At 50.3% G+C, this 17,927-nt stretch overlaps 1 protein-coding gene across 4 annotated transcripts; it reads left to right on the plus strand.

Annotated features, from left to right (window-relative positions):
- The first annotated feature begins 1,521 nt into the window (after positions 1-1,521).
- On the plus strand, positions 1,522-12,887 carry LOC122694356 (C-C motif chemokine 16-like). 4 transcript variants are annotated; one of them, XM_043903001.1, is made up of 3 exons: positions 1,522-1,781; positions 5,048-5,162; positions 12,578-12,887. In XM_043903001.1, exons 1-3 carry the CDS (start codon positions 1,700-1,702, stop codon positions 12,687-12,689), a joined length of 309 nt encoding a protein of 102 aa, XP_043758936.1. In that variant the 5' UTR covers positions 1,522-1,699; the 3' UTR covers positions 12,690-12,887. The 4 variants fall into 4 exon arrangements, with proteins under 4 accessions (XP_043758936.1, XP_043758935.1, XP_043758934.1 ...); XM_043903000.1 differs by lacking the exon at positions 12,578-12,887 and adding an exon at positions 5,616-6,204 and having other exon boundaries at positions 1,526-1,781; positions 5,051-5,162; XM_043902999.1 differs by lacking the exon at positions 12,578-12,887 and adding an exon at positions 5,616-6,204 and having other exon boundaries at positions 1,533-1,781.
- The last annotated feature ends 5,040 nt before the right edge of the window (positions 12,888-17,927 follow it).

Genomic DNA, 17,927 nt, shown 5'->3' on the forward strand with positions numbered 1-17,927 from the left:
AGGCATCTTCTAGGTTCCCATTAAGCATCTCTGTCACAGAGTCAGAAACCAGGAGAAGGTCCCAAAGAGATCTACTCCACGAACTCAGAAATGTCTCAGACTAAAGGTTTTATGGAGAAGCCAAACCAAGCAGAACGATTTTAGAGACTGCTTGATTGGGACTCCCATGCTTCTTCTCCATAGCATAGTGGTTACGAACACAGACTTGGACGACTTCCCTAGTGGTCCAGTGGCTAAGACTCCATGCTCCTAATGCAGGGGCCTAGGTTCCATCCCTTTGTCAGGAAACTAGGTCCCACATGCCACAGTTGAAAATTCCTCATGCCACAGCTAAATATCTCATGTGTCACTATGAAGACAGAAGATCCTGCATGCTGCAACTGAGAGTCAGTACAGCCAAATGATTACATGAATATTTTTTTAAAAAAATAACATAGACTTGGGAGCCAGACTACCGGATTGGAGTTTGAAGCCTGATTCCACTTATCAACTGTCAGAGATTGGGCAAGTTATGGGTGCTTTTTGTGCCTCAGTTTCCTCAACTGCTAATATAAGGCTTAAAATGCCTAATATTCATGACGCATTGGGGACGACAGCTAGTGTGTATTAAAGTGTGTGTGTGTGCACCCTAGGTTGCTTCAGTCATGTCCAACTCTTTGCAACTCTGTGGACTGTATCATCTGTCCATGGGATTCTCCAGGCAAGAATACTGGAGCGGGTTGCCATACCCTCCTCCAGGGGATGTTCCTGATCCAGGGATCAAACCCACGACTCATGTCTCCTGTATTGGCAAGTGGGTTCTTTAACACTAGCACCACCTGGAAAGCCCCAAATTAAAGTACAAACTTGTTAAATCAATTATCTACTGAGCCCTGTGGCACTTCTTCACCCCCAGGGGACAGTGAAGGAGTGAGGGTGAGGTTGGGAGCCAAAGATTCTGCTGAAGAGCTTAAGTGAGGATTTCCAAGACTAGAGACCTTATCCTGTTACTCCAAATCCCCTCTGACCTCCAGCCCCCATACAGCCTTGTTCTGGGGCCTGGAACCAGAACTAGGTACAGGGCACATCCCAGCCTTGAGATCTTGAGCTAAGGCTGAGCCAGTCTCCCCTCCCCGCTGGGCTCGTGGTCTTTCTATGACTAAGGAAAGGCTTATGTCAGAGGGTTAAACAGGGCTTCCCAAGTTGCTCAGTGGTAAAGAATCTGCCTGGCAGTGCAGGAGATGCAGGAGATGTGGGTTCAATTCCTGGGTCAGGAAGATCCCCTGGAGCAGGACATGGCAACCCACTCCAGTATTCTTGCCTGGAGAATCCCATGGACAGAGGAGCCTGGTGGGCTATAACCCATGGGGTTGCAGAGTCAGATACGACTGTGCAACTGAGCATGGGATAAAAAATAAAAATCATATCTAAAATGTGGCAATAGAAAAGGGTTAAACATATTCCCACTGGGGTGGAGGTCAATTTCCTCTCTGAAATCTTGGCTCTCCAGGCTTCCTTCACTCCACCCTCAACACATGTGCAGGATATGAAATCGCTGAAGGATCTACTGCTTCCTACTTCCCTTTGAAATCCTAGTTCCCTTATTGGAAAAAAAAAAAATTTGTCGCGATTAACATTTCTCAAAACTTTCGAAGCCCAGAAGCCTCCGAAGCCCCTACCAGGCTACCTCTCCTCCTGCAGCTGCTCCCTCCACGAGAAGATGGTCTCCACGGCAGCTGTCTCCTTCCTCCTCCTCCTCAGCACCACTGTGGCCCTTGGGTCCGAGAATGAATCCTCTTCAAGTGAGTGCAACACCTTCCAACCTGGGCCCTGTGGGATAGCAAGCAGGAGCTGGGTTGCCGGGATGCGAAGAGAAAAGGGCTCCAGGAGGAGGTCTAGTGTCTTGTTTTCTTTATTACTGAAGTATAGTTGCTGTGGGCTCCCCAGGTGCTTCAGTGATAAAAAATCTGCCTGCCAAGCAGGAGATGCGGGTTTAATCCCTGGACTGGGGAGATCCCCTAGAGGAGGACATGGTAACCCACTCCAGTATTCTTGCCTGGAGAAACCCCTGGACAGAGGAACCTGGCCAGTTACAATCAAGGGGAGGCAAAGAGTCAGATACTATTTAGCGACTGAACAACAACATAGTTGCTATACAAGGTTGTATAGACTTCCCAGGTGGGGCCAGTGGTAAAGAACCCAAGAGACTTGGGTTGGATCCCTGGGTGGGGAAGATCCCCTAGAGGAGGACGTGGCAACCCACTCCAGTACTCTTGCCTGGGAAATCCCATGGACAGAGGAGTCTGGTGGGCTACAGTCCGTGGGGCCACAAAGAGTCGGACAGGACTGAAGTTAACTTAGCATGCATGCATACACAAGGTTATATTACTTAAAGGGTTTAATATAGTGATTCATAATTTTTAAAGATCATATTCAGTTTATAGTTATAAAATATTGACTGTATTCCCTGTGTTGTATAATGTATCCTTGTAGCTGATTTTATGCTTAATTGTTTGTACCTCTTAATCCCCTAGCCCAACTTTGCCCCTCCCCCTTCCTTCTCTCTACTGGTAAACACTATTGTTCTCTATATCTGTTAATCTATTTCTTTTTTGTTCTATTCATTTGTGTGTTGTGTTTTTTAGATTCTACATATAAGGATATGATATGATACTGTGTTTATTTTTCTCTTTCTGGTTTATTTCACTTAGCAGGTTATGTTGCTGTGAAAGTCACTCAGTCGTGTCCTACTCTTTGCCACCCTGTGGATATAGTCCGTGGAATTCTCTAGGCCAGAATACTGAAATGGGTAGCCTTTCCCTTCTACAAGACATCTTCCCAATCCAGGGATCAAACCCGATTCTCCCGTATTACAGGCAGATTCTTTACCAGCTGAGCTATCAGGGAATCACTTAGCATAATGCCCTCCAAGGCCAACCAGGTGGCTACAAATGGCAATGTTTCATTCTTTTTATGGCTGAGTGGTATTCCATTGTGTCTGGTGTCCTCTTAAACTGGTTTCATCCTCACATTGCCCAGGACCAGTCCCCTCCCTGCCAACGCCATGCAGTGAGGCCAGGTTATCTCTTCACTCCCTCATTCCTCTCTCTTTGCCGTTAAACTAAAGACTGGCCCATCCCATTTGGCCTCATTATCGCCCAGGAGACTGGGGAGATGTGTTTGGGACCCTCAAGGCCACCTTGTCCCTTTACCCCCTGGGATTTGGGTCCAGGGTCTCCCTACTGCCTGAGTGCAGCATCCCTTAGGCATGTACTGGGGAGAGCAGCAGCTGGGGAGGGGTCTCCTAGGCCATCATCTTTCAGCTTGTTTCTTAGGAACCCAAGCTATACTTCACTCTGCAATTTACCTCGTTTCCTTTTTAGAATCTCAGGGGAAACAGAAGGCTGTTGAAATAAAGCTAGACTAAACAGGGTGGAAAGGGGACAGTTTGCTTTGCTTATCTGAGGAGTCACTGGGCAGCTCAGAGGAATGCAGTGACAGTGGTTCTCAGGGCCCAGGGGGTCCCTCATTCCACTCTTTAGGGGGTGGGAGTGCTGCTGGGGATGGCACTGAATAAGACGACCAGCCCTTCCCTTGCCACCCAAGCACCTTGGTGAGCCCGAGGCCATCGCTGTGCACACCCACATTTCTGTCCAGGTCGGTCACATAACATGACGGCCCCAATCACTGCACCCCCTAACTGCAAGGCCCTTGACCTGAACCCCCTCCCCTGCTGCCCTTGCAATTCAATCTTGGAGTGACTTTCTTGTCACCCCCTTGCACCTCCTACAAGAGCCATAAAATCTCAGAATCAAAAAATAACTGAAAAGTACAGCGATTTTTTTGTAAGTGTTTCAGATCAGGAAAACTTTTCTTCCAGCAAAATCTTACACAGGAGTCCCAAAAGTAAAATAGGGGGAAAAAGGCAGATGGGGTCTTATACCCATTCCTCAGCTCCCAACCAAGTGCCTCTGTACCTCCAGGAAGCTGTGTGTAAAATACAGTCAACCACCAATGCCGTCAACCACCAATGCAGTCAACCACCTTGTTCACAAACGAGGAGATGTGGGGGGTGATGGGCACAAAGCCAGCAGAGACTGGGTGGGGTTAGAGCTGGGAGTCCTAGCTCCCTGGCCATCGTCCGTGGGGCTTGGTGTGGGCATTCTGCCCTCTTGGCAGGACGTGGATTCAGTGGGGATCAGGCAGGATGGGGGCACTGGGAGGGATATTGGGATTTTCCCCCTAATATCCCTTCTCCCCAGGGATATCGTGTGCTCACTGAGATCTGGGCTTTGCTGCTCTTCCATCCAGAGTTCAAAGTCATCAGCCAGTCCTTTGGGGGTGGGGTGGTGATTGTCGTGGTCTATGTGCAGGTTAGAAAGGAATTTCCAGACACAAGGCAGAATGAGAGGAGAATAAAATTTATTAGAGTAGGAGACGCTGTTAGACCAGAGAGCTGGCTCAAGACAGAGCCAGTGTCTTTCATGGGCTGGTAGGCAGTTTTTATAGCCTCAAGACAAAGAAACTTCCTGCTAGAAGGGTGGCATTAGGTGATTGGTTAGGATGCTGTAGGATGGGTATTTTTATCTAATGTGGGGTCTGGGAGCTGGCCGGTTTAAAGCAGGGGAGCTCATGACAACATAGCTTCCCTGGGGGCTCAGATGGTAAAGAATCTGCCTGCAATGCAGGAGACTGGGTTTGATCCCCGGGTCAGGGAAGATGCCCTGGAGGAAGGAATGGGAAGCCCTCTCCAGTATTCTTGCCTGGAGGATTCCATGGACAGAGGAGGCTGGCGGGCTACAGTCCGTGAGGTGACTTTGGTCAAGGACTCCACTGGGGTGAGAGAATGGGAAGAATGATCAGTGATGAAGGAGGAGAGAAAGAGGAGCCGGGGGATTAGCCTGAGAGGGAGGCCAGAGGACTAAGCTTTTTCTGCAGCCCTCTCTCTGAATTCTGGGGTGCTCTCCTTCCTTCCCTCTTGCACCCCCTAGGGTTCCAGAGGCAGCCAGTAGCCCGCATCTTTAACAAGCACCCTGATCTCAGCTTCGCCCCCCCTCTTTCTCCTCAGAAGGACTTTACCACCCCACCGAGTGCTGTTTCACTTATACACGCCGGGCAATCCCCCGGCAGCTCATTTCAAGCTATTATGAGACCAGCAGCCTGTGCTCCAAGCCTGGAATCATGTAGGTGGCACCCACACACCACACTGGGGGAGGGGAGTCCATAGGGCTGGAGCACCGTGGGGGAGGGGAGGAGGGAGAACGCAGGATGGGTGCTCCCCAGAGTGCGCTCAGGTGTGTCCACAGAGAGGAAGCAGCATGGGGTGGGGTGGGGGGAAGCAGACTTGGGGCTCCGGGGCCGTCTGGGGGGCCCTGCTGGGCCCATGGATGGGGGGGGAGGGGAAGGGGAGGCAAGGGACACTTCCTGGGTGGGGATGTGGAGACTAGACGGGCCCAAGGGGCCCTGAGGGGCTGAAGGGTACATCTCAGAACAGACGCTGGTCCTGGGCTCCCTCTAACTAAGGAAGGAGAACCAGTCCAGGCGGGATGAGGAATCTGTGAAGAAGGAAGGACTGGGTCTCGCTTCCTGGCTGCCGGAGCCTCGGTTGGTCATCCTTCTCCCGTCTCATTCCACAGCTTCGTCACCAGGAAGGGCCTTTACGTCTGTGCCAACCCCCATGATGGCTGGGTCTGGGACTATATCAAGGAACTGGAGGAGTGATCCAGAAGTAATGGAGAAGGACACAGCTCAGGATTTACAGAGAGGGCGCTGAACCCCACTCCCCTCCTCCCAACTTAGCCCCAGACACCTCCTGAGAGCTGCCCCAACTTGAATTAAAGAGCAGTCAGGCCCTTCCCTGCCCTCATTCATTTCTACTAAATTTCCCCTCTGGAACTGGACTTGAGGACACTGGTGAGCCCGCTCATGGTGGCACCCTCAGCCTCATGCTTAACTCTGCAGAAGTTTGGCCAGAGCCTGGTGCAAAAAAAAAGGGTCAGGCCTGCCGTGAGGTAGAGAGAAACTGAGCAGGAAGTGAGGAAGACACTGTCTAAAGGGTGCCTTGAGACAGTAATAACCACAGAAATAACAGATACCATTTTTGTAGCACCTCCATAGTCCAAGCACTCTACTAAGCAGTCTATGTGCATCCATTTATTTAAGCTTCACAAGGAAAGTTTGATTTTGCAGCTAAATCTTCATAAAGGCCTCTCTATAGCAGTCAAATTCCATAGTCTTTTTCTGTGCTGGTCCCAAGGCCTTTGTTCCCCTGCTGGCTAAGATAGGAATGATTCATGGACATATTTTATCCAATTCTTCCCCATCCACATACACACATCAGGTTGCACTATATTGTTTTATTCATTTTTGTGTACTACACAAGGCATAGCAAAAAGTCTGGCCCACATCAGGTGCTCAGGAAATGGATAGATGAGTGGTAGATGGATGGATGGGTGGTGGATAAATGGGTGGATGGATGAGTGGGTGGATAGATGGATGGATGGATAGATGGACCCATGCATGCATAGATGGATGGATAGTGGATGGTGGATGAAGGGGTGGATGGATGAATGCATAGATGAATGAATGGATGAATGGATTGTGGATGGATGGATGGTGCGTAAATGGGTGGGTGAATAAATGGATGGATAGACTGGTGGATGGATGGATGGATGGATGGATGGATAGTGGATGGTGGATGAATGGATGGATGGATGAATGCATAGATGGGTGGATGAATGGATGGTGGATGGGTGGATAGATGGAATGAGGAAGGAACCAAGAGGAAGCTTGTGTGCCAGCTGACCCCAAAGGCTCTCAGACCCATCTTTCAGGTTCGAGGAGCTCTGCATACACAGAGGAAGAGCATGCCCAGTGTGCCCAGTGGTCATAGACACCATGACCACTCTCCCTGGCCTCCAGCCCTCCACAAAGACCAAGAGGGCGCCTGCACAGCAAAGGCACAGCAGGCTTCCTCATACCTCCTCTCCTCCATAAACAGAGGATAAGGGGGTATCTCATATACCTACTCCTTTACCTTCATAAAAAGCCACAGCTTTACCACCACTAACTGCCTTGAGCCCACCAGGACTAACTGCATTGCCCGTTTTTCCCTATTTTATAAGCATACTTGCCAAACAGCAAGACCCACAAGGATTTTCGACGACCTTGTTTCCACATGCCCGCCACCTCCCCCCCCCCCCGCCCCCCGCAAAACTCCCATCTCCTGAAACACTCCCTCATGCCTCTAGAGGTGACAGTCCATCAAAGATCAAATCCCCTCTTTCATTTCTTCTCTGAAAGCTGCCTTCAGCCCGGAATAGGGCTCTGAGGCAGTCTGAAGAGAGGAGATATGGAGGGGCAGGTCTGCGGGCCGACGATAAGTCGCTTTGTAGCCCACCAAGTTCCTCTACTGGAGTGGGTTGCCATGCCCTCCTCCAGGGGATCTTCCCAACCCAGGGATCAAACCTGCGTCTCCTGCATTGCAGGTGGATTCTTTACCACCAGAGAAGCCCGAGGGAGCAGGTCCAGCTTTAGCCAAAGCCAAGGGCAGAAGCTGGAACTCTGGGAGCCAGAAGCAGGTTGTCAGGTTCACTGTGTTGTACGGCCCTCTGCTGGCCATGATTGGCCATGGTGGCAGACTGGATTAACCCACACTAAGGGCACCCATGGGCTTCCCTGGTAGCTCAGATGGTAAAGCGTCTGCCTACAATGTGGGAGACCCGGGTTCGATCCTGGGTTGGGAAGATCCACTGGAGAAGGAAACAGCAACCCACTCCAGTATTCTTGCCTGGAAAATCTCATGGACTGAGGATCCTGGTAGGCTACAGTCCATGGGATCGCAAAGAGTTGGACATAACTGAGCGACTTCACAAAAATAAAGGTTGGGGGGGGGCACCCAGGCTTCCCAGGTGGCGCTAGGGGTAAAGAACCCGCCTGCCAATGCCGGAGACCTAAGAGAAGCTGGTTGGATCCCTGGGTTAGGAAGATCCCCTGGAAGAGGACATGGCAACCCACTCCAGTATTCTTGCCTGGAGAATCCCAAGGACAGAGGAGCCTAGCGGGCTACAGTTCATGGGGTCACAAATGTTAGACATGACTGAAGAGACTTCACCCACACGCACAAGGGCACCCAGGAGGGATCAGCCAATTAGACCTGAAACCGGTTCCCAGTCCAAGGTCCAAAGAGGTAAATAAGAGCATCGACCAATGAGACAAACATTTCAGCAAACAGGGACATAAAGAGCCAGAACTGGAGGAATTGGAGGAATTGGAGATTATTAGTAGCATAATCTGCGACAAGAAAGTGTGAGTTCCATCGTGTGTCCTTGGACAGGGGACGAGGGAGACATTCTTTTCCGAGATCACTAAACCCTACACAGACTGTGCTGCCTCAGTCTGTGCTCTCTCTAACCCTGCTTTCTGTTGGCCTGCCGAAGATGGATCACCTGGGGAAAAGGTCGCTTCAACCTTCCCTCTTCTTTCCCACAGTAGAGATGGGGGCAGGGAACACGATGAAGCCACACAGATTCTGTTTTGAGGACTGCCTATCTGGCTCTATGGTAAAGAATCTGCCTGTCAATGTAGGAGACGTAGGCTCAATCCCTGGGTCAAGAAGATCCCCTGGAGGAAGGCATGGCAACCCACTCCAGTATTCTGGTCTGGAGAATCCCACAGAGGAGCCTGGTGGGTTACAGTCCCTGGGGCCACAAAAAGTCAAGTCGACTTAGCGACTAAACAGCATCTACCTCCTACCCATGTGAGATTTATTTAGCCTCTCTAAGCCTCAGGGGCCTCATCTGCAAAATGGGAATAAAGTCTCTACTCCCCGCTGTGAAGTTTAAGTAAAATAGGGCCTGAAGGGAGCTGACACCCAGCACGTGTTCTCCACACCTTCCCTTTCTCTTTTCCTTCTCGCGGATGCAAATATTAGCAAACTCAACTGGGCACCAGACCCCCCCCCCCTCCACTGCCCTCCCTTTCAGCAAACACCAGGGGAGGACCGTTGTCTCTCCTCCACCCACTCTGGAGTGGTCAGAGTCCAGAGAGCTGAGGGCCCCGTGTGGATGATCAGCAAAGAAGGAGACTGTGTCCGCCCAGCCTCCCCTGGAGCCTGACTGCCCACTGAGAGGATGAAGGTCTCCGTGGCTGCCCTCTCTCTCCTCATCCTCGCCATCACTTCTGCTGTTCACAGCCAGCCAAGTGAGTCCACCTGTCCCTGGCGGGCGGCAGTGAGGAAGGTGAACAGGGAGCGGGCAGCGAGGTGATGCCAAGAGTGCTCTCAGGACTCCGCCATCAGCCCCAGGCCCCCTCCCCGCCTGCACCCACAGTTGCTGCTCACCAGCCCCTTGTAAGCAGAGCTGAGCTGTGGTCCAGAGCTGCTGGGGTTGGGCAGCTTCAGGAAGCTGGGTCGAGGTCACACCAGGAGTCCTGAGGACACAGCAGGAATGATCGTTTAGGAGGAAGAGCCAAGGAAGGAGCAGAAGGGACGATCACAAACGTCTGTGATGAGGAGGAAGGCGAGGCAAGTGGGTGGGAGAAGCCATGGCAGGGCAGGGCACCACAGAGGGAGTCAGGGAGGCAGGTGGAGGGACATTTGGGGCTAAGCCCAGGACAGGGGGTCTGAAGCTAGACACCTCTTGTGGGCAGGGTCTGTTGTAGATTTCTGGGACTACCATGGCAACCCAGAGATGCCCCAATGGGATATCCACATGTGCCGTTTGAGGATTTCTGGACCCCTATCTCCATCTCCCAGCCTAGGGCTAAAAAATGTTTGTAGAAAAGAGAAAAGGGGTTGAAGGAGATTGAAAGGTTTTGGAACCATGAGACGGACGCATGGGCTCTGCCTCTACCAGCGTTTATGAGGGCTGGTGACAGGCAAGGGACCAGAGACTCAGACCATCTCCCAGTACATACCTGCCTTCAATGGCCCCAGCCCTTGCTTTCTACCTAAGGCTGCCCTTGGCATGTAGTCTGGCTGGATTCCGCCTTTGTGATCACTCGGGGGAGTGAGGGTCACACACTGTGTAATCTGCCCACATACTCCTAGGATGGCCCTGGTCTTTGTAAACATCACCTTAGAGAACCAGGGTCACAGTGGGTAGAGGTGCCTCCTGGGAGTGGGAGGGGGCAATAGTGCCCTTTGGGAAGGTCAGGCAGGAAGAAAAATGGCCCAGCCAGTGCATGAATCAGCCAAATGGTGCCCTGGAGATGTCTCAAGCTTTGCCACCTACTGGACACAAGCGTCAGGGATTTGCACTCTGCAGGTCTGGGGGCTGGGGAAGGTGATATCCTTGAATGATGAGCAGTCAGGGCAGCTCAAGGGAGACACAGCACTACGAACCAACCAAGTCTGGCCTCCTGGGAGTGTCAGAGATAGGGAGAGAGAACACTTTCCAGGCCAGTAGAGTGGCCATTGCTACCATGAGCTCTTTGGGAAAAAAAAAAGAAAAAGTTTCTATTTTATATTGGAGTACAGCCATTAACAATGCTGTGATAGTTTTAGGTGGACAGTGAAGGAACTCAGCCATACGTTCACATGTATCCATTCTCCCTACCATCAGCTCTTAACCACAAGCACTGACACTCTCTACGCGAGACTCTAAGTTAAGGGTTTTTTTACAAGCATTTTCTCAACTCATCCTCACCACGATCCTAGGACATAACTTTTTTTTCTTATTATTGGTTTATTTTTATTGAAGTATAGTTGATTTACAATGTTGTTAATTCCTGTTATACAGCAAAGTGATTTCGTTATACATATATATATGTGTATATGCACTCTTTTTAAATATTGTTTCATTATGGTATATCATAGGATATATTGTTAGTTGCAGAATAATTGTTTTACGATGTTGTGTTAGTTCCTGCTATACAACAGTATGAATCAGCTATATGTATGCTTACATCCTCGCCCTCTGGGTCCTCCCTCCCACCCATCAACCCACCGCTTTAGGCCATCACAGAGCACCTAGCTGAGCGCCCTAGATTCTACAGCGGCTTCCCACTAGCTATCTGTTTTACACGTGATAGTGTGTGTATGTCAATGCTATTCTCTCAATTCATCCTGCCTTCTCCTTCCCCTACTGTGTAGGACGGAGCTTTTTTACCCTCATTTAATGGCTGAAGACATCCAGAGAGCTTAAGAAATTTGCCCGTGATTCAAGTCGTTTAGTCAAGACTCCAACCCATACTGTCTGGCCCCAAAACTTAAAAACAAGCTTTTTCCCCTTGATCTGACTTCTCCTGCTCAGCGCTCTATCTCAGCCTCCCCCCGACCGCAGCTTCTCTGGTGCCTCTAGGACAGAATCCAGGCTCCCCGACACAGTTCAGAAGGGGTAGGCCTCCTCTTCCTCTTGAATATCCTCTTGCTACTTCTTCCTTCCCACCTTGCTCTGCGGCTCCTGGAACTGCTCCATCCTCCCAGACACGCTGGGCTTCCCCCACCCCAGGCCTCCATATATTTCTTTCTTTCAGATCCCCTGACCCCTCTGTCTGCCTAAGTCCTGCTCGTCCTTCAGGAATCAGCTCAGACACCACCTGCTGCGGGGCTTCTTCCTCAACCGCCCAGGCTGAGTGAGGTGCTCCTCGTTCTGTTCCCATAGACCCTTGCAGCAAATTCTACTCTATCCCAGACCACATTCTATTGTAGTGTTTATGTTTTTGCTTTCCTTTTTCACCCAGGCTGGTCTCTAAGGTACACAAGAGTCGTGACTGTAACTTCCACATGTCCTAACTTCCATAGAGCCTGGCTTGCGATACGAGCTCAATACATGTTTGCCCAGTCAAGTTCATCAGCAAATGTGAATCCCCCAGTCCTTTGTACTTGATGAAGCTCAGTCCAGAGGCAGAAAGATCTACAGAAGATTCATCTTTTTCACTTGTCTGTTACTCATTAAGCTATCATCAATCCCTACTGACAGTGGGCTTTGCCATCAGAAGAACGGACAAAATGCAAGAGATGGGAGATGGAGGTGGGCAGCCATGGGCTCTCTCTCTCTACCTTCTTAATTCAGCTTTCAATGTCATTCCCTCAGAAATTCCTGAGTCGGTGAACCACCCACCCACCTGCTGCCTGAAGTATCATGAGAAAGTATTGCCAAGAAAACTGGTGGTGGGATACAGACAGGCCCTCAACTGTTACCTGCCAGCAATTATGTAAGCACGGTCCTGCAGACATTTACAGGGAGAGGGAAGGGGAGCCCAAGGCTGGACTGGGGTACACAGAACCAAGTCTCCATGCTAGAACAGGGGCGCAGCAGTTAAGGGCCTGGGCTTTGACTCTCACGGGACAGGCCTGGGTTCTGTTCTAGGCTTTGCCACTTACAGAGGCACGTGGCTGGTTCATGTGGTCCAAGAAACGGTGGCCATAGAGGAACCCAAGTCTGAGGGTCTAGGCTAAATGGAGAAGGGCTGAAAGAAGAGATGATGAGGTCTAGACGCCAGAGAGGGGGTGCTTTTTGAGGGGACCCAGACAGGGGGAGGCCTAGGGAGGTGGTACAGGACGTGAGGCAAGCCCCTGGTGAGCTAGAAGTGGGGGCGTGTGAACTGGACCCCTAACTGCTCCGGGGCCCCTGATGGTCTGACTTTGCCCCCACAGCTTCATCACCAAGCGGAAACGAGAGATCTGTACCAACCCCAACGACGACTGGGTCCAAGAGTACATCAAGGATCTCAGGCTTCCTCTGCGGCCTTCCAGGAGGTTGGCCTAAGTTAACATCACTAGATGGGAGGAAGGTCAAGCCCAGATCCACAGCTCGTCGTGATGGTCAGGCCTCCAACGGAGCCCAAGTTCGACGGGGGGAAGGTGTAACCCTGTGAAAACGCGGGCAACCTCGTGGTCTGAATGACAAGAGTCACCTTCAGAGAAACAGGCCAGAGATTCAAAAGAGTAAAGCATTTTGAATATATTCTCAGTCTCTGGAGGAAATGCCAAGGTTGAGAGAGGAGGGCAGGGATACATTCTTAACGCTCAGCACAGCACTCTCACATCCTCCCCCTTGTCCTGCTTTCAGACCCTCACCTCCCTCCAGTGCACCAGCCCATCCTGAATGATCACGTCCTGCTTCCCAACAGCCAAACCAGCTCTGGCTCTCTCTGACTTCCCACTCATTAAGAGACTCACGGGACTCAACTTTTCCTGTCCACCTTATCCTTTTTCTAGATCTCTTTTTTCTTCTATTATGCTTTTCTTTTGAAACCTAACCTTTTGGGACTTCCCTGGTGGTCCAGTGGCTAGGATTCCGTGTTCCCAGTGCAGGGGGCCCAGGTTCAATCCCTGGTCAGGGGACTAGATTCCACACGTTGCAACTAAAAAAATCCCTCATGCCGCAACTGAGACCCAAGGCAGCCAAATAAATAAAAATTAAAAACAAAAACAAGAAAACCTAACCTTTTCTTATCGGAATAGTCAAATGCTAACGATTTTTCTTTTCCTGTTGTTGAGGCTTTGCTGAATTCCCCGATATTGGGTCTTCCCCAGGGTGATGTGGGTGCAGATGGTGCTGAAACAAAAGAGGAGGTGTCAATCCCTAGGTCCCTCCCACTGTAAGCTTTGTAGGTCGGGGAAGGGCATTTGGCTAGGCTGGGGGTAAAAATCCTGGTCCAAAATTCAACCACTCAACAAACACAATTACCTTTATTGCCACCTTTGTTTGTAACTCCCTGCCAGAAAGGATTTCTGCTGGGATGGCAGAAACTCAATCTCAGTTTTTTCAGGGTCTTCTCCACATTCCCCCAAGAAATTTCCCCATTTGGGGAACTGGAGCTTTTACATGGCACCAAGGCCAGAAGTGGGGAGGGGGGGGCTTCCCTGGTGCCTCAGGTGGTAAAGAATCTGCCTGCAATGCGGGAGACCTGGGTTAGGGAAGATCCCCTGAAGAAGGTAATGGCAATCTACGCCAGTATTCTTGCCTGGAGAATTCCATAGACAGAGGAGCCTGGCAGGTAACAGTCCATGGATCGCTAAAAGTAGGACATGACTGAGTGACTAACACTTTCACTTTTTTTTTTTTCCAGACAGGGATTATTTTTCCCCCTCCTCCCTACTTCTCTGTCCCCAGCTCAACAATAGGGAGTGGACTCAGACAAAATCCAACATCCCCCCAAAATGGTGTTGTGAAGGCAAAGCAAAATCAGGCAACTAAAGCTATATAATTAGAGAAACGAATTTGGTGAAGTTATCACTGGGAAAACTGGTCTTCCAATGACTTAGATTCTGCTAAACTGACCCAAGCCTGCCCCCAGTGGCCCCCAGTGGTACTACATCATCCTGCCTCCCTGCTCCCCAGCCCCGACTAAAGCTAACCCACCCAGACGCCCCCCTGACTCCAGCTGACCAATCAGACTCTCTCTTAGATGAACTTCGGACCTGAGAAACCAGCACTCGGGCATTGTCCCAAGGGAAGAGGGCTATGAACTCGTCCACTGAAGCCCCCGGAGCTGCCCTGTCCCTCCTCCAGGCTTGGAGGTTTGGCTAACCTCAGCTCCATGAGATGCCCCAGTGTTCTTCACACTATTCCTGTTTGTTTTGTTCGTTTGTTTGAATTCCTAAAGGACCATGGTGGCATTTAGCACCTCTGCAATAATTTTTTGTTGGTTTAGGTCAGTTCTGTTGTGTGTTCACACGTACCCAACATTTTTACTGTATTTAAGTGTACAATTCAGTGGCACATTGTCGTGCAACCATCACCACTATCCACCTCCAGAACTTTTTCCTCACCCCAGACTGAAACCTCTCTTCCCTGTAAACAATAACTCCCCCCTCCCCCCACCCCCCCAGCCCTCAGGAACCACTATTCTACTTTCTGCCACCATGGACTTGATTCCTCTAGGTATCTTTTATAAATGGAATCATACAGTATTTGACCTTTTGTAACTGGCTTATTTCACATCGCACAATGTTTTCAAAATGTATCCATGTTGTCAGGATTTCATCCCTTGCTAGGCCTGAATGATATTTCATTGTACATATCTACCCAGTTTTGTTCATTCTTTAATCTGTCCACAGGTGTCTGGGTACCCCCTTTTCTTTACACAAGCTTGAGTTAGCAGGTCTTAGCTTCTGTTATTTGTGCCAAAAGCACTTCAACTCCTGTAGCGACCTATCAATCACCACACTGGCCAGGCAGGAGCTTGAAGCCAGTAAGGGCCTCAGACTCTGACCCTCCCCTTTGTCCTGGACAGAGGTCAGTGCTCCCTTCTCGTCCCTCCCAGGCTGTGAGCTCCTACTTCTGGATCCAGGGGTTTCTGTCCATGATTCCTGCGATCAAAGCTAACTGTAATCAAACATCTTCCAGGAGCTCACAGCCCAGGGATGAGAGAATCACCGACAGATACAACATAGCCAGGCTGGACCTTTGCTTGCAGGAGCCAGAGTGAACGTGGAGAGGTGGCAGGGCTTGGATTGATGCGGGAGCCAGACCACGTTCGGTGTATACAGCCAAGCAGGAGGTTTCAAAGTCCTTAGCCAGCGCCAGGGTCAAAATCAGTGAACTCGAGTTCAAAGGCCTGAAGGACAAGCTGAGGCCAAAAACAGGAAGCACAGGCCAGGGCCAGGATTCTAGCAAGCTGGAACGGAAATGTCATTATGTGTCTTTTTTTTTTTTTAATCTATCAAAAGAGTTCAGAGTTGAGATGTCAGTCCAAAAATCTAATTGAAAAATCTATAGACAAAGTCGAATTCTCATCCCAGCACATAATAAAACTTGCCAGAAACTCCCAGTGGTTCAGAACCAAAAGTAACTTATCTCAGGCGCAATCAACTGTTTTGTTGTTGTTGCTGGGGTTTTTTATTTGTTTTTTATTGGAGTGTAATTGCTTTACAATATTGTGTTAGGTTCTGCTGTACAATGAAGTGAGTCAGCTGTATGTATACATCTATCTCCTTCCTCTTGAAACTCCCTCCCACCCCAACCCCATCCCACCCTCACAGAGCACCAGGCTGAGCTCCCTGTGTTACACAGGTTTCCACTAGCTATCTATTTCAAACATGGTCATGTATTTATGTCAAACCGAATCTCCCAATTCATCCCACCCTCCCCTTCCGCCTCTGTGTCCATCAAAGGGCTATTCCTAATCTTTTCAAGGTAGATAAATGCCTGGCTTTCAACATAACACGTATGCACACAGACGCACACACAGGAAAGACCTTCTCATTCTGATCCACAGGCGTCTCCCAACCCTGATCAGTCTGATCAATCAAAGGGATTCATCCACATTGATGTATGCCTAGACAGCTTATGTGACTGTCAGCCTTGAGGAACCAAGGTGACTGGTAGCGGGTGGACAATAAGGCCTGGAATAGCAGCGTTTCCACTCATCTGTCAGAAAAAGGGTAGAAAAGGGTGAAGGCCACACACAGCAACATGAGTGGACCAGTGGGTGGGACAGGAAGGGGGAAAAGTAAGGAAGCAGCCCTGGGCAGTACAAGGAGTATTCTACCTGGAGTCTAGGAGCCTGGCTGGCACAACCCCTCTCGTGAATCCCTCTGCACGCCATTCCCCCCCGTGCGCCATAAGAATTTAGACCAGATGACCAGATGTCCTGCAGCTAGCTCTGGCTGGCCTGTAAGAAATGCTCTTCAGCCTTCGAGGCAATGTCCCGAAGCCAGCCAGAAGGGCAAGCATTTCCCCTCTGTAGGGAAGAACGCGTGTGCGCACCTGTGTGTGAGCAACCACTGAGAGTCGTCAGCAGCCTGAATGAGGATCTGCGGGACACAGTCGATACGCTGGTTTAAAAGCTTTGTCTCAGGACTTCCCAGGTGGTCCAGTAGCTAATTCTCCACTCAATGCAGAGGGCCTAGGTTCAACCCCTGGTGGGGGTACTAGATCCCACATGCCGTGACTGAGTCCGCAGGTCGAAATTTTAGATCCCCCAGGCCACAGATGCAGAGGGGAGAAAAACTAAATTAAAAAAATAAAAGCATTTTCTCCACATGCAGGCAAATTCAGGTTCAGATCAGAACCCTGTCTCTTAACTGAGATGGTAAAATGTCGCTATTCTGTTATCAGCTAGGATGAGAATCCCTCTCCTGCAGGGAAAAAGATCATGTTTAGAAAATGTGTCTGCAACCCCAGTGAGGGCAATAAATGCCCCCCAGGACATGGATGTGTGTGTGTGTGAAAGAGAGCTGCTCAGTCATGTCCAACTCTTCGTGACACCATGGAGGCTGCCAGGCTCCTCTGTCCATGGAATTCTCCAGGCAAGGATAGACTAGGGTAAGATTTCGAGGGGAGGGATTAAGTCACTCTGAGTGAGCTAAGAAAAGGGACCATCTGGTCTTTGAAAGCCAGAGGTGGGACGCAGGGCCGGCGTCCCTGGACCAGAGACCAAAACCTGTGAAGTAAGTCATCGCGGATTCACAGAAGTCTTGTGGAAACTTTGATCGCCCCTAGATTGGAGAACGGCAGAAGTGGAAAGACTTCCAGGCAGCTCTCAAGATCAGGGATGTGACTCAGTGTCTACTTTAGGTGGGGTGGTGAGGAAAGGCATTACTGAGGAGGTGACGTGCCCCTTGAGAACTAACTGGCTGGCAGGAATCAGTCACGCCAGGACCAGGGGAAGGAAACTTTGCAGGCAGGACTTCTGCAGTAGTTAACAGTCTGCCAAAGCAGGGGACATGGGTTCGATCCCTGGTCCGGGAAGATCCCACATGCCTCAGGGCAATTAAGCCGTGCTCAAAAGCAGAGAAGAGCAGCCCTGGCTCCCTATAACAAGAGAAAGCCCATGTGCAGCAACAAAGACCTAAATAAAACACAAATAGATAAAACTTTCCAGGCAGAGGGCACAACCAGGGCCAAGCCCTGGGCAGGGGACAGTCTGGCCGGAGCACAGAGGTGAGGAGGAGAGCAGCACGAGCCGTGAGAAGGTCAAAGGCAGGGAGGGAGTGCTTTGTAAGCCAGGGCAAGGAGTGTGCACTTCAAGGGCGGTGGAAAGCCATCCAGGACATG

The sequence above is a fragment of the Cervus elaphus genome, chromosome 5 (genome assembly GCF_910594005.1).
Source record: "Cervus elaphus chromosome 5, mCerEla1.1, whole genome shotgun sequence".
Taxonomy (NCBI): Eukaryota; Metazoa; Chordata; class Mammalia; order Artiodactyla; family Cervidae; genus Cervus; species Cervus elaphus.